Here is a 23,490-nt window from a genome sequence, read left to right as displayed (position 1 = left end):
CACTGTAGTCCTTGTTGGTCCCAAGGGCAGAGGGTGCCAAACCCAGCATCCTGGTGCCTAAAGAGGCATAAAGAACACTATGCTTTTCTGTGTCCCGGGGCTATTACTCCACGGAAGGGTGTGTGTGTGATTTGGGCTGGCTGTCAAGAGAAATGTCTGTGAGTGAGTACAGACTTGCTGATGGGAAGAAGCCCAGAAGTTTGTGTTTGGACTTGTGGGTCTTCCTGCCTGAGAGGGAGGAGGAGGGACCTGGCAAAGGCCAGTGACCCTCCCACTGACAGAAGAATCTCCTGGGACTACCCTATGTTTAGAGTATCGCTGCACCTGAGAACCATACATAGGTTCCTTGGTCAGCGGACCTGGCTGATGTGAGGTGACAGGATGAGTCGAGAGGCCAGTCTGTGTTCCACACATCTTTGCTCTGACCTTTGCTCACTAAATGAGACAACAAAAAACAATGATCGATGGACTTTTGGGGCAATGACCAGGTTTCTAGGAGGAAAAAATGCCTACTGATTATTCCTGCAATGGACTTAGCGGGGGTGCCCACACCCCAAAGAGATCACTTCCTTTGCCTCACAGGCTGCACAGATGTGCAATGCACCTCTGTGCAAAAACAACAACCAAACTTGTTTCATGTATGTAAACTTTCCAAAGATCTAGAAACACACACACACACACACACACACACACACACACAAACACACACACACACACACAGCAAAGGGAGCGGCATCCGACTTTAGTCTTTCCAATCACAGTAACCACGAATGCTGTCATAACATGACTTCATCGGTATACTTAAATAAAGCCAAGGGCCATGCCTAGTGATGACAAATAATCCTACTTTGCCACTCTGGGGTTAAGTTGCTCAGGCAGCGGGGGTGGGGGATGGTATGGGGGGGTTGTTGGTAATCTCTGAAAGTAAAAGCTGCAGACTTCTTCTCTTGGTTGCAAACTCTCCACTTACTCAAGTGCACACTCGATTATTATGCACAAGGAAGAGGATTCTACACTAACTTGCCATGGGAAAAAATTTATTCCTAATAATTTGAAGGCTCCTCATGGATTAGTTTGTATGTGTTATACCACCACAGAGCCTGAGGTGCTCATGACAGCCATTCCAATTTAAAGGAAAGACACATAATGGGGTGGGGGAGGGGCACCAGGCCACTGAACCGACTCACTGGAGAGGCTCATAGCTGCAAGGGATCCCTGGCTCCTCCAGGGGAAGCTGCTTCAGGTAGGAAACCTCACAATGAACCCATCTGTGTAAGTGGTGTGTCTTGGCTCCCCTGCATTCTGTGGTGGCAGGGACCAATCCTGGGCAATACAGGGTTGGAGAACTGAGTCCCAAACTGTGTATTTATGCCTGGGAGTTTTCATGTGAGCTGATCAAAGGAGACTGGCCTGGACTGTTTGCACTTTCCACCCACGGCGTTCCAAGTGTGGGCCTCCGCCCACCCTCTTGCTACAGCCTGGGCGTGTCTCCCCACTCCAGCCCCAACTGTCCTGTCAGGTGCGGTGCTATCTATACACCTGAAACCCCAGCACTTGGGATGTGGAGGCGAGAGGATTAGGAGTTATCTTCAACTACATAGTGAGTTCAAGGCCATCTGGGGCTATGAGACACAAGGGGGCTGGGGAATGGCTCAGTTGGTAAAGTACTTGCTCTGCAGCCTTGATGAGGACCTGAGTTTGAGCCCTAGCATCCGTGTTTAAACAAACAAACAAAAAGCCGGCCTGGTGGTGTGCACCTGTAATCCTAGCACTGAGGCAGGAGGATTCTGGGTGTTTGCTGACTAGCCAGCTCAGTCACAGCGGCAAAAACCAGTGAGAGGCTCTGTCTCATAATATTTAGGCAGACAGCAATAGAGGAAGTCAGCAGATATACCCCCCTCCACACACACAAACAAAATAAAACAACTTCTTGTTTAGATAATGATAAAGCAGCCTCAAAGACAGCCACGGATTGATTGGGTGAAACCGTCAAGCTGTGTAGGACCTGATGTCGGGGCCTTGGCTCCTCCCGCCATGTCTGGCATGTGGTGAGCCACAAATAGAGCAGGGCCCTGGTGGCAGCGTCTATGCAGTTTTTGAGCAGATGTGACAACAGGTGACCTAAGAAGAACTGATAGTGGCGAGGCATTTACAGGCCCACACTTTACTTTAAAACTTGTCTGGTAACCGGCACAGTTTAAAGGCAACGTTAAGTCAAGCCCTCGCAATTTTAAATTGTAAAATACGGCCCATCCACACACGTGGCTGCAGTTTTCACCCCCAGAATGGACCTTTCCCTCTCAAGTCTCATTTCTAAGCACCGCTAATGACTCCTGTTCTGTTATGGTCCTTCAGAAGTTGAGCAGTGTACCCCTGACACAACCCAACAGCGTCTTCAAAACTCAAAACCTTTTCCCAATCCCATTTCTACTAAAACCTGAAACAAAGTGAGAGGCTTCAAGCTTCACCCCACACTGGCTTTCAAAGACAGGGACCATTTCTAAGGGGCAGGAAGGTGAAGGATAAGGGGTGGGAGGCCAGGGGGAAAGGACAGGGAGACAGAGGAGAAGGGGAAAGGAAGCTGAAGGGTGGCAGGGCCAGGAAGCAGACTTACCACAGGGCTGGCCCGCGCCGAGCTGGCCCTAGAGGAGGCCCGGGAGCTGGAGTTGAGGTGGCCGCTGTACTCTGAGGGCTACGATGGAGCCGCCACAGGATGCAGAGATAGAAACAGAGGAACAGGGTCAGCAGAGCGACAAGGAGAGGGAAAGCCACCGAGACCGCGCTTCGGTTAGTGTGGAGGTCAGCCACACTCACACACAGCGGGGAGGAAAGACGGGTTAGGGTTAGGAAGCAAACAGTGCTCAGAAAAGGAGTCTGCATCTGCCACAGCGTCAGGCAAACATCTACCAGGGAGAAAACACAGCTGCATTTCCCACAGGGTGCAGCTAGCTGCAGGAGAACACCAGGCAGCGCTCAACTTCCGTGTGCATCCCTCCTGGGTCTGTGGTGGCAGGTCGTGACATCCTGCGCTGCCTTCAGCTGCTTCCCAGCTCAGAAACTAGCTAGGAGGCGGGCTGGCATTTATGAAGGGGAAGTTTGGCTTTTCTGCCACCTTTCCAGGTAGACAATGGAGGACCTGTCTTCTGGGTGTGCCTGTCTAGTTGTTCAAGCTTTCGAACTCCTGATGAAGGAGGATGACAGCCCCTGCCTGGGCTGTAGCCTCTAAACTTTGGTCTGTATTCAGCCGCCTGCCCTGGGACAAATGCTAGACGGACCTCTGGGCCGAGAGCCTTCCAAGCGTCATCGCCACTGTAAACTGTAAGGACTCTGGATCTTCAGGGGCGCTATGATGCCATCTAAAGTATCGTCTCTGTCTTCCCACCAGAGAGCCGGCCCCAGTGAGCGGATAAGGCCTGGCACACTTCAGAAACACTTGCTGAATGAAAGAAGAAATGACTCCAGCTCTTCGCTAGCAATGGTCGGAGGGACTGTGCCTCATGCTGCTTCCTGCCCAGTCCCAGGCTCCTGGGTCAGAACACTTCTCAGACCAGCTGGCCTGACCTGACCCTCCTGAAAATCAGCAGCTATATCATGTTTCCCAGGCCCCACGTGACAGCTCATGTCCAGAAGTCACTGAGGGTTAAACAAAAGCTCTGGGTACTTTAAAGGGCTGTGGCCAGCATGGTCAGGCCCGCGGAGGCATTCCAACTACATTTCTCCCCTGGATAAAGACATGCTTACACTCAGGTGTGGGGCATCCAGAGACATAAGGACCAGGTCATGTCGCTTAAGGACCCTTAGTCAGAGCAGTTCTCTAACCAGCTGGACTGCGTTGACCCTTTGGAAGAGAAGCATTCACGTCATCAGGCCCCAAGTGTCACCTGTGCCGGGGAGTCAAGTGGCCCATGGGCAGCTAATGTAAGTCAGAAAGCTCTGAGTTTGAATCACACCTCCATTTCATTGGCCATGAGAAGACTGAGAAACAGAAGCTAGGTCAGGCCCACACAGACGTGCCCACCATGAAGAAGAGAATGTCTGTAGGACCTGTCTCTGATCTCACTTCCTGCTAGAGACAGTCCTCCTGGATCTCTTGCTCAGAGGGGTGGAAACTCCTTCCAGAGGGTCAAGACTGGGTTGCTACACACAACTACGAGCTGTCTCAGGGTCGTCAGGGGACAGTGGCAAGGCCTGCAAAGTGGGACCAGCGTCGTCATAGCAACCCTGGGGGTCTGTCGAAATCCTCCCACCCCTTCTCCTTCCTCAAGTTGAGAAATTCATTACTTGTTCCGTTACTCAGGAGTTGCAGGGACTGAAGCAGACGAAACCCAACTGTGACCTCAGTACGAACTGATGAGTGAGGACATGAAATTAACAAGCAAAGATTTCCTGATTCCATCATCCATGACCTTTATCACAAAGGAAAACACAGACGACGACGTTTCCTCCTGTGACATCAGTCACCATCCAGCAAACACCCCTGGGTCATGCAGCACACAGTGAGGCATGATGGAAAACATGAAAAGCGCCTTACAGCTCGGGAACCACAGGCGCTTCCCCTCCGAGCTCCATAGAGGCTACTCTCATCCAGCATGGACGCCTGCGACAAGAACAGACGGTCAGGGCAGGAGACGCACTCTTTTTTAAAGGACCACACAGAAAACACTGAAAGGTCAGGTTAGGAAGAGTGACATGTGCCAGGGAGAGGTTCCGGAAAACACCATGCAGGCTCCACATCACCCTCTTCAGCTCCTCAGAGAGCCACAGAGAACAAAAAGGTGCAGAAGTCAGAAGAGAGACATTTAAGTTGCTGTCAGTTGGCATGCATTTTCACGAAAGCATTGGAGACTGTTATTCTGAAAAACATCCCACATTCAATCTTGCCAATCAAGATTGAAAATTGGCAAGCAACTCAAACATCCTGAAGTTCGTCAAAGTATCCTCATACGCCTTGTTTACACAATTATTCTTGTGTGAAGCGGCTTTGGAATAAAACATTACGGTAATTTTCATTTTGATGTTGGATATTTTATAACTCTTCAGAAGTTGCTACACAGAAAACAGTATTTGATTACCTTGAAAACTGTATGCAATTAATCATAGAGAAAGATGTTTACAAAAACTCAGGCAGTGATGTCAAACTCTGTCCCATTTAAAGACACCTGAATTTTCTTTATTCGTCTTCGGAGAGTACTGGCTAGGTTAGCCAGTATACGTACCTAACCCCGAGTGTGCAATGTGGTGGAAATTCACAGTTATCAATACAGTAACTTTGAAAACCTAGTTTTCTGCAGAATGTAAGAACCTACATTTAAAACGGGGAAATTTCCAAAATTATATAGTCATATGGAAATTTCCAGAGTACTATGGCAACGTGGCTCAGAGTCTGTTACAGCTGTCAGCACACTCAGGAGCCAATCTGTCTTTCTGCCAACAGGTAAATGTTGTCACTGTTCCTTCCTAACAACCTTAAACAAGTCTTCCGAGAGATGGAACAGGGCGACAGCTGTTGTCAGCCGTCAGGGAAGAGAAAGCGCGGATCTGACTAAAGGGGACCGGCGGAGACCACAGAGCGTGGGTAAGCTGTGAGCCAAGTGCCACTTCCCCGGCAGGGCAGGAAATGGGGCTCAGGGCGGCAGAGCATGTGCAACAGGCAGAGGGGAGCATGCACGGCAGGGGTGGGGAGCACACGCACCCGGAAACTCCCTGCAGGCCGGGGGGCAGCACTGCACAGCAAGGCGGACTGCGGGAGGAAAGCAAAGGGCAGGCTTTAGACCTTGGGAAAACAGCGCCGGACAGCAGCATTAAGGCAGCCACGCCATGCCGTCCGCCTCTGGTAACTAAGTAACTATGATACAATGGTTAGAAGAAAAAGCCAAAGCTAAGGGATTGTGTTTTCAGGGGACTGGACATATGGAAATCCAAAATTTACAGGAAAGATAAATGATACAATTTCTAACTTTAAAACCACAAACTCCCTCAGCATCTCTGGAATGGGGCTATTGTTTTTCAGTCATTCCTTTTCAGATGTTGCTGGAAGAAGACCTGACGCAAAGCCAATAGATGGACATAGTCCCCGGGCTAGGGGACTATGTCAAGGCCACCCAGGCATCGCATAGCTCAACCTCGTATCTAGGGTTCAGCATTCCTGGGTTCAACCAACCAAGGATCAAAAATATCTGAAAAAACAAAAACAAAACAAAAAACCCAACGTGCACCGAACATGGGCAGATTCTGCCTGCATCATTCTCTGAACACAGCGCACCAACTATTCCGCAACATTTACATACTAGACACCATGAGTAAGCTGGAGATGACTTAAAGTTCATAGGCGGATGTGCTGACACGATGTAAATGCCTCATCACTTTATCTGAGGGGCTAGAGTCCTTCTGGATTCTGACACCAAGGAGGACCTTGAACCATCCCCTCGGGTACAGAAAACTACAGAGAGAATAAATATATCAGGGTACGACTGCTTCTATCAGGGTCACAGCAGCCGTCAAGATACAAAAGGGTGTAAGTAAAGGAGCTAGCTGCTCAGGGCTGGCATTCCCAGAAGCCCAAGGGACACATCCTTAGAAGACAGAGTAGCACAGAGTTCTGGAGGTCGTGCTGGGATGCAGAGGCAGCTCTCTGAGGTGCAGGACCTAGCTACAGAGATGGGTCAGGACTGGGTACAGACCCGAGGCACAGGGCACAGGAGAGTGCAGGGAAGGAGGCAGGGACAAGGGACAGACCTTCCAGCAGCTGAATCTGCCCACAGAGGAGACAGCCAACCTCCAAAGGAGCATGTGCACTGGGATTTCTAACGTGGTACCCTTATGCTGCAACAGAACTTGCCAGCCCAGAGCAACAAAGGCCCATTTTGGCTGGCCCTGAACCTCAATCTTGTGAAAACAGGAAAGAGGCAGCGTCAAAGAAATGCTCAGTTCTGTCCACTTCTCCAAGATGCAGGAGGCAATGTGCACAGAGACCTTGTAGGTTGTTTCCTGGACACGTTTACAAAAGAAAAAAAAATTTTTTTAAAGGCAAATTGGAACCCCAAATGGGGGAACAATTGCTGGAAACAGAGAAACCCAAGAGACCAATTTTTCTGAACTTGAGGGTTGTTTTGTTTTGTTTTTGAGTATACATTTCACAGAACCCTCCTTCCCCTACAGTCTCTTTTTCCATATTAGGTCCTAAATTACATTTTTAGGAGATTGAGGAAAGTCTCAGCAAGCTAGCCAAGCCATTCCAAACAGCCCCGAGCCTGGCCCTGTTGACCGCACACTGGAGAGGTTGGGGTGCCCTCTAAGTGCACCAGCCACAAAGCGCTTTGCAGAGGAAAGGGCAGAGGAACAGACCCGGGTTCCATTCTGGGAAGACAGGGGCTTGGAAGCAAGGCCACTGCTGGGAAGGCCGAGGTCGGAGCCAAAGTGTCCCTGCAATGAAAGAAAACAGTCAAGTGGGGTCAGGTGGGTGGGGAGGTGTGAAATCACTCCATCTCACGGGTGGATTAGGACTAGGGACACACGGAAAACAGCCCGATTCTATCAGAGCATCAGCACGCGCTCGCTGGGCAGGAGGGAAAGAGAGTTAGGGGACAGGCGCCCATTAGTGCACAGAACCAGAATGACCCCATCAGACTGACTTAGGACTTTAAGTCAGTGCGTGTGTGCACGACATACACACACACACACACACACACACACACACACACACACACACACACACACACACACGGAGAGGGGGTTGATTTTAACCAATAACAAGATCTAGTGGTTTTAGTCTTTGTAATTGGACTTCTAAATTTACAGGGACCCCAGCTTCTGCTTAGGAATAGCTATTTCGCCAGGATGGTCTCTGGTCTCACCCGCCCTGGTTGGACATTACATTGTAAGAATGAATTAGGCAGGCACACTGACAGGCTGAATATCCCAAGATCCAGTCTGGAGAACTGTGTTTTATATCTGAAGAGGCCAGCTCTAATTCTGACCTTTAACTCTTAGGGTGCAGATTCCTTCTGTTAAATTTAGAGTTGAGTTGGACATGGGCTCTGTTTCAGCTGGGTATTGCCTTTAATTCATTAGGGACTTTCGTCTCCTTTTTACTTTTTTAATTTAATAAGATTTATTTTATGTGTTTGAGGGATTTGCACGAGTATATGAAAGTGCAGTGTGTGTGCCTGGTCTATGTAGAGGCTAGATGAAGGCGCTGGATTCTCTGAAATAGGAGTTACAGATGGTTGGGAGCTGCCATGTGGGTCCTGGGAACCGAACCCAGGTCCCCTGCAAGAGCAGCCAGTGCTCCTAACCACTGAGCCATCTCCCCAGCTCCTTCTGTTTGTTCTTTAAGGTTTACATCCGTTCTGATAACAGTACTGGGGAAAGAAGTCCCATTTTCATCCCATTGACTGTGATACTGGGGCCCAGCAGTGAAGACTCAGGGGTACCCATCCTGCAGCTTATGTGGGCCCACTCAGTTCTCCACCTACCCAAACCGGTTCCCTGGCTCGGTTAGTGGATGAACCTTAACTAGGATATGCCAGCCCCAGCTGGTAGGACTCTTCAGTAAACAGAAATCACCTGCCCAGGTCAATGCACATGAGTGTACACAGAGAGCTAGACTGGACTGGATTTTCATACCAAGGCCACACCATCCCTGACAAAGTACCACAAAGTGCATAGCGCCTAGAGAGTATCATTTTCAGAAAAAGGTGAGAAGATCCAGGCTTTTAATTTCCCCCCCTTTGGATCAGACAATATACACAAGCATGCCATTGGTTCACTCACGGTAGTTGGCTGCATGTGACAATTTATGTTAAACACAGGACAGTGGTGAGTCTGCACGAAGTAGCACATGTTAATTACTCCTCTTAGAATATCCATTCCAAGTGGAAACTTGTAAAATAGGCTGGGGGAGAAGAAGGGATCCCACACACAAGGGTGCATGCTACAAAACCTGCAGTTTCTGTAGAGAGGATGGGAAAGATTTAAATGGGAACCAACCAACTTCTCCTCCCTGGAGGACGACAAAGCGGAGAATCTGCCATCGCCACCGCCGAAGCCGCCACCACCACTGTAGCTGGAATTCTGAGCACCAGAAAAGGAGAATTTGAGTGGTGAGTGCTTCCTTTTCCTGCCCATTCACAAGGCAAGCACAGGCACACCAGTGCTGGGACCCAGGAACCCAGGTTCACCTAAAGATTTTTTTTTTTTTTTTGGTTTTTTTCAAGACAGGGTTTCTCTGTGTAGTTTTGGTGCCTGTTCTGGATCTTGCTCTGTAGACCAAGCTGGCCTCGAACTCAAAGAGATCCATCTGGCTCTGCCTCCCAAGTGCTGGGATTAAAGGTGTGCACCACCACCACCACCACCACCACCACCACCACCAGCCCAGCAGAATTTTTTATTGTAAAAATACCACTAATGGGCTGGCAAGACAGTTCAGTGGTAAAGGTGCTTGTGCACAAGCCTAGTGACCTTAGTTTCATCCTTGGAACCCATGTAAAAGTGACTCCACCACCGCCTGGCTCACCTGAAGAATTTGCAGCATAAATTCTTATCAAGTGAGTCTAGATGCCTTAGATGGGAGCCTTTCGCTTGCACATCTCAGACTTAAATGTGAGCCTTTCACGTCTCAGAGCTAGATGTCTTAGATGTGAGCCTTCCGAGTCTCAGAGCTCTGCCCCCATGAAGCTGAGTGCTCTATTATTAGCCAGTTGCTTACTGACTCAACTCTCCTCTCTGCATATCTCCTGAGGTAATTAAAATTCTTTCTATTGCAATAACTTCAGCCTTTCTCCAGCCTAGCCCAGCACCTAGATGCAGAGAGGCACGGGGAGGCTGAGAGACAGCTTCCACCTCTGCAACGGAGGCAGTTCCATCGAGCATGTGCGGGCATCGAGCATGCATGCGCTGTAGAGCATCAGGTCAAAGAGACTGTGGGAGAGGTGACATCGCACAGGAGGTGACATGAGATCAAGTCATCAAGCGGGGAGGAGGCGGACATTCCCAAGCTCTTACCAGACAGGGGTCTGGTTCATTTACACCTGCGAAGCTCCTCTATCCCGTCTACTCTTTCCTCCAGAGTGCCCCACATGTTTAGTTTCTTAAGTGTGACTTAGATGAAGGTTATTTTGTTCTTCAGTCATGTGACTCTCCCTGGCTACTTGCTAGACTGATTGTACATCCAGTTTCACTCCGTGAGCTGTTTTATAATCAGTATTTGACTTGTAGAGGCATTGCCGAAACCCTAACTAAATCATGAAGGGCATTTGTACTGGACATAGGTGTGCCGCAGCCTGATGTCACAGATGGGTTGATGAGTTCACATCACATGTGTAGACAGGAGTGTTAACACTGAAGGAAGTTGGCTCTAAGAACTCCCAAATAACTTCAGTTATAGCAAAATGGGGGGGGGGCACACAAACGTTGGGAAACTTTGCAGCTCTTATCACTAATGCTGGTGGCCAGCTCTGCAGACTCGCTGGGCACAGTTGGTTGACACCACTGAAGGACATGCACAGGGTAGTGACTGCAGGCTTCTGTCCCTGGAGTGCCACCGAGCGGCCTTAAAGACTCAGCGGGTGTCAGTGTGAAGGTGACAGAAGATCTCAACTAAGAGGTCTCTGAAGTCTGGAGCTAGAAAAGTTTAAGAGGGGTCATAGAAAAAGCACAGGTAACTCTAAACAGGTTCGAGAAGGCTCAAGCAACCTGTTCGGCCAGTTTGGGAAAGCCGAAACTGTTGGCTCAGTGTGCGTGTGCTTGTGCGTGTGTGTGTGTGTGTGTGTGTGTGTGCGCGCGCGCGCGCGCGCGCGCGCGCGGGTTCTGAAGCCTGGAAAAATGGAATTGAAGTGACTAAATGCTATCTTAATATAATTAAAATAGATTAAATTTTACACAAGAAGCTTATTACCAGGAAGGGGAAAATGACATTAAGGACAGGAAGGTATTAGGTCGTTTAACTCAAGATTAATCTGTTTGGAGCATGAGGCTTAATTAATATGTGTCCAATTTAACCTTCTGAGACGTCGACAGCTACAGCCTTGACAGACCCCAGACCTTGCCCAGGCTCTGGCCCTCTCTCTGTCTCTTATGTACTGCTCTGGCTTCTTCGCTCGCATGCCTGCCTCTCACCCTCCACACGAGCACTGGAGACGGCAAAATTCTGCCCTCTTCCCTTCCTTCTGCTCGTCAGAGAAATCCAGGCTCTCACACGTGCATCTTTAAGATAAAGATTAACACTGCCAGCTTAAAATTTGGAGAACTGAAAATGGTGGGCTTCCGTCCATGTGAGAGCCGACTCACCCACAGACACACACGTGAGGGCAATAAACAGTGGACAAGCTAATTCTGCTCTCTGGGTATTTTTAGGAATGCTTATCAGCCTTTTAACATCTAGAATCCGAATCATGCTAAGAATGCTTGAATACTAACATTCTGAGAATGTTAGAGTGTGCTATTGGGGGGCAAAAAGGAGCCAGGGTAATACAAAAAGAGCGAAGTAACTAAATTGAGCAATATCATTTAGACACGTTGAAGCAGCATCCCAAGAGCACGTGCCATGCATGGTTGCTGTACTAACCCTGCCAGATCTTCTACTTAGGGACTGGGATCCGGAATAGTCTCCATCATAACCGTTAGTCTGTTTCAACAAAGAGAGAAGAGGTCACATCAGTGTAAAGAACAGCACAGGTACAAACCAGAGAGCCACAGTTATCCACGAATACGCCGAGCCTTCTCTGCAGCCAAGGGAAGGAAGCAGAAAGCCTGGCCACCCCCAAACTGCCAGCATGCTCTTACCCCACTGCAATTCAGAAAAGCCCGTCAAACATGGCGCCAGTGGCATTCCCTCCTGTGAGTGAGGCACATGGCCTGACGTAGCTGCTTTTCTGGGCAGTTTTTATGGTGCGCGCACGTGTGTGTGTGTGTGTGTGTGTGTGTGTGTGTGTGTGTGTGTGTAATCTTGTGTCCAATCTTAGGATTACTGCTGCGGAAACTCTAGATTTCAAGAAGGCTGAACACCAGGCCAGAGGGTAGTGACCCGCCCGGGTCAGTTAGACCAGATATGTAGCTCTAATGAAGCTGTGCCCCTAAGATTTGGAATAGGGTTTATGTAACCTGTAACTAGTCCTATAACATGTAACCTATTTGCTAGTCCAGGAGGAAGGAGTAGGAAGCCTTCGGTAGTCACCTTTCAGTCACCCACTCTTCCAGTTTTGTTTTTCTAGATAAGACGGGAATATAAACTTAATGATGTTATCATTTGTCCTCTAGGAAGAAACCAAACCAAATCATGCAGAAGGCTGGACACACTAAAGGTTTGCCTGGCTCCCTTGCTCCCCCTAAGCCAAGGCAGGGCCATCTAAAAGTGCTCCGCTGCAGCTATAGGGAACGGTCTACTTCACTGCAGAAAGGAACGATGTATGAGGAATTGGCTCTTGGTTCAAGGTAAGGACCACCAGAGACCGAAGCAGCTTCAAAGGCGGGAAAAGGCAGAGTGGCTTGACATCTAGTCAAGATGGAAAGGGATTTATCTGTCTCGAGCCTGAGAAGCTCTGACTGCGAATGCAAGGTCTGCCCTGTGCCCTTAGGCAGGTTATTCAATCCACCTGCATGTTCACAGCCATGGCACATGCACAGCAATGAATAAATTACAAGGCCATGGTGAGGGGCACGGGAGTGTCGGTGAGCCTCCTGGATGCCCACATTAGCCTCTGGAGGCACCTGATGGTCACCCCAGTGGGTAGGAGGCTTGGCTTTGGAAGGGCTTGGCACTGGGGGATCCTCACTCCAGGGTAGCAGGGCCATGCTTAGCCCGTACTGGATAGTCATGACATTGATGTAGGATAAGCAACTGATGGGCAGACTTTAACTCCAGAGTTATAGAACCCTCATTATAAACTATATGCTTACTTTTGCTACAATTCAAAAAAAAAAAAAAAATTCAAAGTTTCTAAGTGAAACAGGAACATGTAAAAAGCCTTCCACATGAAATCTGAAAACCACAAGAAGCCATAAAACCCTTCTGAAATGTGTTTAATGTGAAACACATTTGGAGGCTGGCAGAATGGACTGCTGCCACGCAGCTCCAAAGCACAGGTACTCTCAACCTGGCTGTGTGGTGCCAGCTGTCAGCCTTTCTGATGGACAATGTTTGCTGTCTGTTTCTCCGTGTAAGTCACAGGGCACATTCAGAGGTCATTAAAATGGGAAACAAAACAAGAAAGGTTAGCTGAAACTTGTGAGCGGCATACTTGACGCATTCAAATTAATTTTAAAAAGAAAAGTCATAGGCCAAGCGGTGGTGGTGCACACCTTTAATCCCAACACTCGGGAGAGAGAGGCAGGCATCGGATCTCTGTGAGTTCGAGGCACGCCTGATCTACAGAGCGAGTTCCAGGACAGCTAGGGCTACACAAAGAAACCCTGTCTCAAAACAAAACAAAACAAAAGCAAAAAAAAGAAAAAGACACTCTGAAATGAAATCCAAAATGCCCCTGGCCACTGCTAAAATTCACATGTAGCCCAAGGACCAGCCCCCGAAATTGAGTTTAAAAAACAAAGGATGATGTCTGGAAATGGTTCAAATGCGTTTGGTTCCTTACAGGTCTGAAGAACTGCTGGTTCCACCGTATGAGTGTGGCAGTGCTCTGTGGACAGGGAACAGGCACTGTCGGGGCACACCCTGAATCTCAGGCCTTGTCCTGCGCTTCCTCCTTGCCGCCCTGCCTCACCAGGCTAGGACGGTTGCAGTAGCTCGGTGTGTGAGATGGGGTGAGAGTTAACATGCTCAGCTCTGTGGGGACCCTGGGGGATCAAACATGCTCAGCCGACACGTGGCACTATTTATTAATGATTGCCACTAAACATAAAAGTAAATTTTCCAGATAATTTTGAAATGGACAATACATGAAGCCCAGGGGCTCTGAGATTGAAAAAAAAAAAAAATACACCTGTGAAGTCCCAGAGACGAGGCTACAGATTTGCAAAACCCACTGGAGAATTCTTTGGGGTGTAAACTGTCCACATTTCCAGAGCACAGAAGGCATTGGGACTCTCAGATAGAAGACATTTCCAGGGCTTTTTTTTTTTTTTGTCGCTGGAACTGGAGTCTTCCTCAAAGGTTATTTTCCCAGCAAAAGAGCCAGCTGGTACTATCAACTATCAATTCGAATGGTTACAGATCAGGAAAATAATTTCTTAAGTCAAATGAACTCTTCACACTTAAGTCTTTTAAAGGACACAGAGAGGCCCTGGGAATCCTTGGTCTGGTGGGTCCTTTGAAGAACCCCTGGTGGGTGGCCAACAGCCGATACTCAGCACCCGCTAGTGAGTGGGACCCAGGTACTGCCGCCCAGGCTTTAAAGTCCCATCCACAGGCCAGGAGGCAGGGGGGGAGGATGACTCATTCTAGAGGAAGCCGAGCTCTCCTGACCTCCTAGTGCCCTGGGGGAAGACTGGCAGATGCACTTTGGAAAAGCACCCAGGAAGTTAGTAAAAAACAGCATGGCTATCATCTGTCACTGCACACAGAGTCACACAGCAAAACTATCTGACCACCTCACCCAGGCATAGGGACTCCCGTACTCCGGCTCGGGCAGGGCCTGTTGGCAGAAGGTGGAAGAGGAAAACAGAATCGGAGTGCCAGAGGTAAGTCAGAGCAAAGCAAACACAGAGGCCAAACCAGGCCACCTTTACAATCTTAACAGAAACACATTCCCCATGACTCCTAACGTCTTACTTAAAAGAGATACATTTATCAGAATGATAGCCACCATCAAATCCAAGAACATCAAACTGCTTCTACGCACCAGTTGTTTAGTTCACGAAACACAAAACCGTTTGGATCTTACTCCCTTCTTGACATAGATAGGATCTAATTAAATTAGGGAAAGGTCTAGAGATGTACCGTTGCCAGATTTTAAATAAAGATAATTGAAACCTTACGTTAACCCCCAATCTTGATTTCCCCAGGGGACCATGCATGCTGATCCCAGGATGCATGCCTTCAGGGCTTATCATCATTGCCAAAGGCAATAGAGAAGGCAAGTTTGAGGAGTTGAGAAAGAAACCATCTTAGGAATTTGCAAAGTAAAGGCTTCAGAATATTCAAATATGTTAAGCGGCATCATCTGGCCTCCATGGACACAGAGTGAGATGTAAGTCCACTCAGCAGGGTTGCCAGATGTCCTTCTTAGCTGTGCCAACCAGCAGGGGACAGAGTTTTGGGCACCTGACAGGTGTGAAAGTCTCTCAGGGATCAGGAGCTGGCACTGTCACTGCGACCTCAAATGGGCCCCTAAATGCTCTAGACTTGTTCCACACCAATAGGAACAGAAGGTTTGACTCTTATTTCCAGGACCCTAGCTCTCAAATCTGGATTTCTTTTTTTAAAGGTTCTAGTTCTTTGAAAAAAATAAACAAACTAGTTTTTGGGGTGGTGGCATGTGCCACAGTGTAAGTGAAACTCAGAGGACAACTTTCAGAAATCAGCTCTCACTTTCCACCATGTGGGTCCCAGGAATTGAACTCAGGTCGTCAGGCCTGGTGGCACAGGCCTTTAGTTTCTAAAGGACACTGTGGCGGAGTCGTGTAGCACACAGAGGCTGACAGTGAAATTCACTGACTTCCTCCCATCCTCCTCTTCAGCTTCCTAACCGTGGACCTCCTCTGTGAAACTTCAGAGCTTAGAACAGATACACTGGAATCTGACCGAGACGTCCTGCATGGAGACTCAATTCACTAGAGGTTAATGTGGAAGGTGAATGAATACTACAACATTTGTGAATGTTGAAACTATGGTAAACTCTTTGGAGCCAGGGCATGCCCCCCACCCCCAAGAATCTTAAGATGGTGAAATTCCTCCCTGGGGAACCCTAGGGACCACAGGTCTGAAGATGACACATTGTCCCAGAGATCTGGCTTCTGCCTCACTCTCCCGCCTGTTCCGTCTCCCATCCCTGTTCTTCGGCTTCCTTCCTGCCATTTCTTGGAAAAGCCCTCTTGCAAAGCCACCATGGGTAGGCTACATCCAAGGGTCAGCTCTCGGTTCTGTCCTGCCGAGTCCCTCCCCTCACCCCAACTGTTCTTCCTCCCCTTGGTTTCAAGGGCTGGACCTTTGACACTGCCCACGGCTGCAATGCCTGGGCCTGGCCACAGATGTTGCAAGTTGAGCTTGTCCTTGTATTCTGCTTGCATAAATCTTGCTTCCTCTAAAGCTGATCGTGCCTGAGGGGCCTGTGAGGAAGTCACAGCTGCATCATGAAAGACACTCAGCAGAAACTTCCCAGCAGCAAGGTGTCACTTCACATGTCACATGTCCAGCAAAGCCACTCAGGCTCTGCTCTTAGTGCTAGGATGGCCGGGACAGTGGTGGTGGCGTTATGGTTTATACGCCAAGGGAAGCACACACCGGGGTGTGTGTTTAGTCAAGGGGTAATACTGTGTGACCTAACTGTCACGGCAATGGTAAGCCAACCCTCAGCTCTATAAAGTCCCTTAGCAAACCAGAGTGGCTGCTGCTGGGAGTAGCGAGATCCCAGGTCAACCCTGCAGCCAATCGAATGGACACGCTTACGAAGCTAAAACCCAAGCATTCTGCTTCGTTTCCCAGAGCGCACACACTTTCTTCTAAGGTGGCTACAAAGGCTGTGTTTATTAGCCATAAAGCTGTCAGTGAAGAGCTGGTCGTTCAATAGTAGAGCACTCGCAGAGTTTGGGTGAAGTTCTGGATCCAGTCCCTAGCACTGCCGAGAAGAGCCTTCATCGGAACTGGCTGGAAGGCTCGGGATGGTGAAGGTCACAGCCTTCTCTCCAGGGAGCCTCCCGCAGTGGCAGAAAAATCGTAAGTAACTTATGGCTACTTTTGGGTGTGTTTTCACACACATAATATATGTGGAAGCTAGTGAACAACCCTAGATGTCGTTCCTCAGGAATGCCCTCTATCTTTTTTTTTTTTGAGACATGGTCTCTCACTGGCCTGGAACTTACTAAGTAAGGGTAACCTAGGTAGCCAGTCAGCATCACTAATTGCCCCCAGAACTGGGATTATAAACGCACACCACCACACATGGCTTTCTTCACACGAGTTGTGGGGATGGAACTCGGGTCCTCGTTGACCACCTGAACGACTTCCCCAGTCCGGCCGACAGCTGGTGTAACCAAGGCTGGCTTTTCTGGGGACTGTGTAGGAAAGGGGGCATGCCATGTGCCTGCAATGCCATGTGTCTTCATGTTCTAGGCCATCAAACCAGCAACTCTGAGACAATCTACACGTTTTGTAGTTTCACGTTGTGAAAAATTATTAAAAAAAAACGATGCCGTCCACTCTTTGGGAACTCACAAGTAACACCCCACCCTCTCCCCAGCCCAGCCTGGCCGGCCCTTGGTTAACTTATACACAAGCATTTCGTCAGTTAGGTGGGGACCAGCAGAGGAGAGGGGTGATAACCTAAGGACTGAAAGCAGAGGTGGGAAGCCAAAGGCCCTCGCCCACGCGTGGTGTGCCATGCAGAAGCAATCATGCCGTTACTGACCCGTAGGCTGCCGCGACTACCCACGGACAAACGCTCGTCTTCATCAGAAGCCTAGTGAAAGACAGGAGGAGGATACAACCGTGAACTGGACTGGGAAGAACCTGCTGACCCGACTCCACAGCAGCGGGTGGACCAGCCACCCCGAGAGCTCAGAGGATGCGAGCCTAGGTTCTCAGTACACCTGTTTGCCTGAGACTGTTTATGGAAACACAGTGTGTCACAGGTAACTTTTAAGGAGGGTTATTAATAAGCCTCAATGATTATAAAAATTACTTATGGACATTTAACAGCAACAATAAGCATTCACACTGTTGTGAATAATATATGAATAATAATATTTAAACATTTCCAAACAGGGCTGGAGTAGTGGTAGAGTACCTAAACTTGCATGAGACCCTGGGTTCAATATCCAGTTTTTTAAAAATCCCAAACACAATTTCTTTACATAATTTAGCCCCAAATGCTGAAGGCTGAGTTACGGTCTTTATTCAGGTAAAGACAGCATATCAACAATGGCAATTCTCTCTAGCACTGTATCCATTTCAGTCACTAGAGGAACTGATCAGGCTCCGCCAAGTCATCCCTGGCAGAGAAGGAGCGTGGTACTGACCGATGGGTTTCTCCGGAATCTACGAGAGTAGCGCTCGCTGTCTTCCTACCGAAGCAAAGGGAATGGCAGAGAGAGGTTAGACAAAGCAAGGCCGAGTCCTTAGAAACCCCAGAAGGTCCCGCTGCCCCAGAATCCAGCATTTCTGATCTACACGGCAAATCAGCATTTTCTCTGCTTTTGTTTAAAAAGGTCTAAGTAAAGGACTGTGGGAAGAGCTCCGTGGGAGAGGTCCTTAGGAACACACCTCACTGGCATAGTTCGTGGCTTTAAAAGCAGTGACAAGCGCTGGAGCAGAGACGAAGCTTTGCTTTCTTTGTAACCCCATAATCTGGTTTCCCATTAACTCCCTTCCCGTTCGGACTGACTCCTCCGGGAAGTGATTTCCCCTAGAGAACCCCAATGTGGATGCCACCCAGCTTGCTCTATGGGCTCCAGGACAAACAGGTTTTTGCATGGTTGTCTCTGGAGCGGGAGTGGGAGGCATGGAGTCGCTCACAATTGACTAGCAGCTTTTCATTCTTTCCAAGTGGCCATCTTTTCACTGTCCTTAAGATCTGACGAGAAGACACATACCTCAGGGGATGTACCAGTGATAGTTGACACAGGCTGACCATGGTGAATTTTTCAATAGCTATTTATATCACACATAGCATCTAAGATGGTAGAGACGGCCTTGATCTCCCTCAAGCTGTTTAATGGTGAGGAGGCTTGGTGAGGACATTTCCAGGTCTCCAATGCCAAAAGCATGCGTCAAAATCCAGGACAGCAGCCAGGACATGAAGAGGCGGGTGTCTTAATAAGACTAAAGCTTTGCTCTGGGATCACTGGAAAGCACCAGAGGGTGCCCTGCCCAGAGCCTTGCCACATGGGCACCTCTCCTGAGAGGCCTGGGGGCAGGTAGACTCTCTGGGGTTGAGCTAGTCCTTGGCTGCCCTGGGAAGGCAGACAGATTTCTTAAAGAAAACAGGTAGAAAGGGAAGAAGGGATTTTTCTCAAGAGTAAGGGTTTCCATGGGCACAGAGGAGCCAATAGCGAGAATGAGTGAGGAGAGTGTGTAGTTTGGGGAAGGGTGGGGGTGGGTGGGTGATAGGGCAGCTGGTTGTCCATGAAGGAGGCAAACAGTCTGGGGCTTCTCTGGTTCTAACCAGAACAGCGAGATGTTCTGATGATAACATGAGGTTCTCTGGAAAGTTCTTGCACAAGGGCACATGTCTAGCCCATCCCTGGGGATCTTCTGATGCAGAGAACTGGGGGAGCCTGCAGACATCAGCAGTCCCCTTCTGCAGTGGGACAGGTCACATGCCTGACCAGGCCGTTTCTAACAACACCACACCAGATGCAGAAATGCCCTCGAGAAGACCTCTGAGGATCAAATTACAGCGCAAGAGGAATCTACTGGCATAATTAAACTGCAGTCAGAATTAAATTATAAATCATTTAAGTCTAAAAATTATATTCAAGGCCTACCATCCACTGCTCGATGTCGCCCCATTTTGTATCCAGCCCATAATATTTCTAGACAGAAGGGAAAGAAAATTAGACAAGAAGTAAACAATAAGGGCATAATAAGGAACTGTCCCGCCATGCTCTCCCGCCCGCAATCACTTTTGGGGGTAGCATGCCAGGCGCAGTGGCCGCGGAACTGGAGTCTGCAGAGAAGCCATTTCCTGAGCCTTGATGCAGCGGCCTGAGATGAGGCCTCCTTCCCTGCAGGCGCCCCCCCAGAGCCCAGAACAAAACACTCATAAGGCGGGGTGGCCTCCTAAGACGTCAGGAAAGCAAACCTTTGTGCAGAAGCACTGCAGGCCCCTCTGCAAGGCCGTTCACAGCTTTGGGGCACGTGTGCTGTCCAGGAACACAGGGAGAGCCATCCCATGCTGCGGCCCCAGGAAGGGGCCCCAGGAGGGAGGGAGGAGCAAGCGCTGCTGTGCGGAGCCCGCTTCCAGCTGCATGTCTGACACCTGTACCAGAGGCAGGCGGGAGAAGCCACCTCTGCTGGCAGATGTCTGACACCCACAGAGCAGGCCTTTCGGTAGGAAGAGGTGGCAGCTACCAGCTCCAGGTTCTACCCACCTACCGTAAGCCCTGGTGGTTCAAGTCAGATGGAACAGAGTAGGTCAAAATGGCTGCTTCTATCACTGGAGTGTTCCCCAGGTTAGATGAGAACCTGGGCTTACCAACCGGCTTGGCATTGTTCCTTATTTCCCCCTCAATTTCCAGTAAGAAAATCAAGGAACGGAAAACCAAACCTCTAGGATGTCACATTTTGTACACTTCAAGCTGACAATCAGAAATATAAAACTGGGGGCCAGAAATACAGGGACATTTTAGAATAGTTTTCTAATCACTCAAACATGCTGGGGTTATTGTGTTTGGTTTAGTTTCACCTTGAAGGAGGGCCGGATTTCAGAGACACGGCCCTGCCCCTTCCTCAGAGAGATGTTGGTAAGTAGAAAACCAAAAGAGGAGAAATTAGAACGTCACACAGCCTTGAAAAGCCAAGCACGTCAAGCTAGTGCGAAAAGCCACACAAGCAATCTTTTCCGCTAAGTAATGTGCAAAAGCCACATCTGTGTAGAACAGCGGTTCTCAACCCGTGGGTCGCATATCAGATATCCTGCATATCAGATATTTACATTTGATTCATAACAGTATCTAAATGACAGTTATGAAGCAGCAACAGAATAACGTTATGGGTGGGGGTCACCACAGCGTTAGGAACGTTGAGAACCACTGGTACAGAAGGTTCTGCAGGGTGCTGACCCATTAGAGGCTTGTGATTGTGGAGCTCAAAAGCCAAAATTATCTTTGCTGTCTGTAGTTCTCACGGAAGCTACCGATCATCCACCTCTCTCTGCTCCCATACCCTTTGACAGCCGACGTCTTTGGAATGTATTAACTCAGTGAACCTGGCTTCCACCAAACCAAAACCTAGGAATATTATCAGCCAGTGCCTAAAACCCATAGTGAGAGTTCCCTTCTCTGTTCTAGGCCGCCTACTCGATGTCCCTACCAATGTATATGGAAAAAGGCCTTGGTTCATGACTTTGTAACTCTAAACAGTTGAAGTACGGGGAGGGCAACCCGAATCCCTGGCCATGGTCATTCATTTCTGGCTCTGAATAAACTCTTATTCCCCTTGGAGCAAAAGCTGTTTTTTTTTTGTTTTGTTTTGTTTTGTTTTTCTTGCATCAATACTGATTTCCACAGAATACTCATTTGTAAAGGAAATCACTGTCAAACTGTCCAAGTCACATTTTAATTACAATTCCAGCGAATGCCTTGTGTTAGGGCCTCTTCTTGCATTCAGCTAATGCTAGCTCCACCCTTACCTATGACATCCGGATCCTAATTAGTGTGTAACATATGGCGCCTGTGTTTCTGTCCGACTTTTAGTTAACAAGACAGGAGGGAGCCAGGCTGAGGCACAAGGTGCTTGACTTTGAGAAACAGCCTTGGGCACGAAGAAACTAATCGACCCAATGGCCACAGGACCAGGAGAGACCGCTCTCCATCTCCTGTCCTCGTCATAAACTTGAGTGGTAAGGAAAGCCTTCCCTCAGACTCTTGTACAAACTGTGGTGGGTTTCTGGGGCTCCCCCAGTGTGCCCTGCACCTGAGCGTGATCACAACTGTCAGTTCTCACAACACATCTCAGGCCTGTCAGCAAAAATTCAACTATGAGCTGAACAGGAAAAAGTAGAATGTGGGGAAATGACCAGATCCAGCTCCTTTCCTGAGTTCGGGGTAGCAGTGTCCTACAGCATGACTGTCCATCGGGGCTTCCCAGCCTTACCGGAACCTGTCTGGGATTCTAGAAGACGGGACTCTGGCTTCAGCAGCCATCCCCATATTAGATGGTAGGACCATGAACAGTGTGCCTACAGATTCTGCTGGCTACCCTTTGGGCCTTTCTGCCTCTTCAGGAGAGGAGATTTCCCAGTGGAGACAGGGTGGTTTAGGCTGAGGATCATCAAACTGAGCTCAGGATGACATGTAGCAGGCGGCTCTGAGGCTTACCGGTGATATTTGTGTGCTCTGAACTCCGAGAGTCTGTGTTCTTACTCTGACTTACCACTTTAAAAGGAAGACACAGCTATTCTAGGTAGAAACTAAATAAGTTCAGGAAAGAACACAAGCTCTCCCACAGGAAAGGCTCACACATGGGAAAGGCTCACCGAGCCCCATAACCTCTCTCAGGGGCCAGGTACACCCCACTCTGTCCCGGCTTAGCTGCAAGTCCCTGGAGAGCCAGCTCTCAGTACATCTGCTCACTGTCCTTGCTTCTAAGCCCCAGTGGCTGTCACAGAATGGAGAGGCACATTAGCCTATAATGCTCTAGTGCTGAGCGGGGACAACAGCTGGATTTTGTTCCTATGGCTTTTTTTTTTAATTAAAACTTTTTAATATAATCTATAACCTCCAATAATCCATAATCTTTTGCTATCTTCTTACCTCTAGATTTTTATTCTTTTTTTGCCCTGAAACTTATAACTTGTGATCCTCTGTCTCAGCTTCCCTAGTGTTAGGGCTCCCACACCTAGTCTAATAACCAATTCCTCCATCTATCATCCATCCATCCATCTATCTATCTATCTATCTATCTATCTATCTATCTATCTATCTATCTATCATCTATCATCTATCTATCTACCTATCTATCTCCTTCCCTCCATCTCTTTGAGACAGGGTCTCACTGTGTATGTAGACCAGACTGGCCTCCAAACAACCACATAATCCCAGCATAGCCTTAAACTTGCAGTGTTCTTCCTGCCTCTCCCTCCCAAATGCTAGGATTAGAGAATTCTGCTACCACACTCAGCACAACAATGTCTTACCATGTGGCAATTTACACTGGCATTTTAAAGGTGACTTATAATAAAGTCATCCGGGGGGGGGGGAAGATCCTTTATCTTTTAATATACAATTTTAAAAGCTTCCTCCAATTCTAAAATGTGGTTTGTGTTAGAATTTTTTTTCTCCCTTGGAGACAACTTTCCAATTCCTTGAGGCAAAAGGATCAAGGGATGTGTTCAATGCATGGCTGCTGCCTCGTGTGGAAGAGACTTGTTAACCAGGCGGGTGGACAGAGGTGGTGGTGAGCGTGGCAAGCGGGGTGGTCAGAGCACGGCATTGTTCTGCAGGGAACAGGGCCTCGGTGAGGGGAAAGCGCACATGCAGAGTAGAAACGAAGGCCAGAGCCTACCTTTTGGACTTGATAGATCTACAGGAGAGGGAGAAAGGGAAACGGGGAGAGACAGAAAATGCAGTTAAAATTGCAGTAACCGTTCAGAAAGGTTCCGTAACAACCAGAAGTACGAATGAACACTGTGCTGCAGGAGAGACAAAGGTTCCTGATGAAAT

The 23,490-nt window shown here is 48.7% G+C and overlaps 1 protein-coding gene and 2 long non-coding RNA genes across 53 annotated transcripts in view; 2 read left to right on the top strand and 1 right to left on the bottom strand.

Moving 5' to 3' along the window:
* The window catches only part of Lrrfip1 (LRR binding FLII interacting protein 1), a 132,310-nt gene that overhangs the window by 34,186 nt on the left and 74,634 nt on the right, over positions 1–23,490 (bottom strand). For 10 of the 50 annotated variants that reach the window (XM_042259838.2, XM_076549582.1, XM_076549580.1 and 7 more), the window contains exons 3-13: positions 23,333–23,350; positions 19,594–19,641; positions 18,127–18,171; positions 17,517–17,567; positions 14,547–14,585; positions 11,564–11,623; positions 8,989–9,072; positions 7,345–7,422; positions 5,693–5,740; positions 4,532–4,597; positions 2,615–2,692 (exon numbers count right to left, since the gene is read on the bottom strand). The exons of 15 other annotated variants lie outside the window; for them this stretch is intronic. In XM_042259838.2, the coding sequence (XP_042115772.1) occupies positions 2,615–2,692; positions 4,532–4,597; positions 5,693–5,740; positions 7,345–7,422; positions 8,989–9,072; positions 11,564–11,623; positions 14,547–14,585; positions 17,517–17,567; positions 18,127–18,171; positions 19,594–19,641; positions 23,333–23,350 (615 nt within the window). The remainder of the gene's footprint in view (positions 1–2,614; positions 2,693–4,531; positions 4,598–5,692; positions 5,741–7,344; positions 7,423–8,988; positions 9,073–11,563; positions 11,624–14,546; positions 14,586–17,516; positions 17,568–18,126; positions 18,172–19,593; positions 19,642–23,332; positions 23,351–23,490) is intronic. 25 more of the 50 variants (XM_076549579.1, XM_006988660.3, XM_006988674.4 and 22 more) reach the window with 16 other exon arrangements.
* On the top strand, positions 10,415–14,026 carry LOC143268264 (uncharacterized). Its single transcript, XR_013043976.1, has 3 exons — positions 10,415–10,657; positions 12,256–12,429; positions 13,589–14,026. It is a non-coding gene; the product is annotated as an uncharacterized LOC143268264 (long non-coding RNA).
* Positions 14,089–19,185, top strand: LOC143268263 (uncharacterized). 2 transcript variants are annotated; one of them, XR_013043975.1, is made up of 5 exons: positions 14,089–15,140; positions 15,631–16,825; positions 17,523–18,201; positions 18,316–18,570; positions 18,654–19,185. It is a non-coding gene; the product is annotated as an uncharacterized LOC143268263 (long non-coding RNA). The 2 variants fall into 2 exon arrangements; XR_013043974.1 differs by having other exon boundaries at positions 18,316–19,185.

This window comes from Peromyscus maniculatus, chromosome 13 (assembly GCF_049852395.1).
Source record: "Peromyscus maniculatus bairdii isolate BWxNUB_F1_BW_parent chromosome 13, HU_Pman_BW_mat_3.1, whole genome shotgun sequence".
Lineage (NCBI taxonomy): Eukaryota > Metazoa > Chordata > Mammalia > Rodentia > Cricetidae > Peromyscus > Peromyscus maniculatus.
Note: the sequence above shows the minus strand (reverse complement) of the source record. Positions and strands in the feature narration are given on the sequence as shown.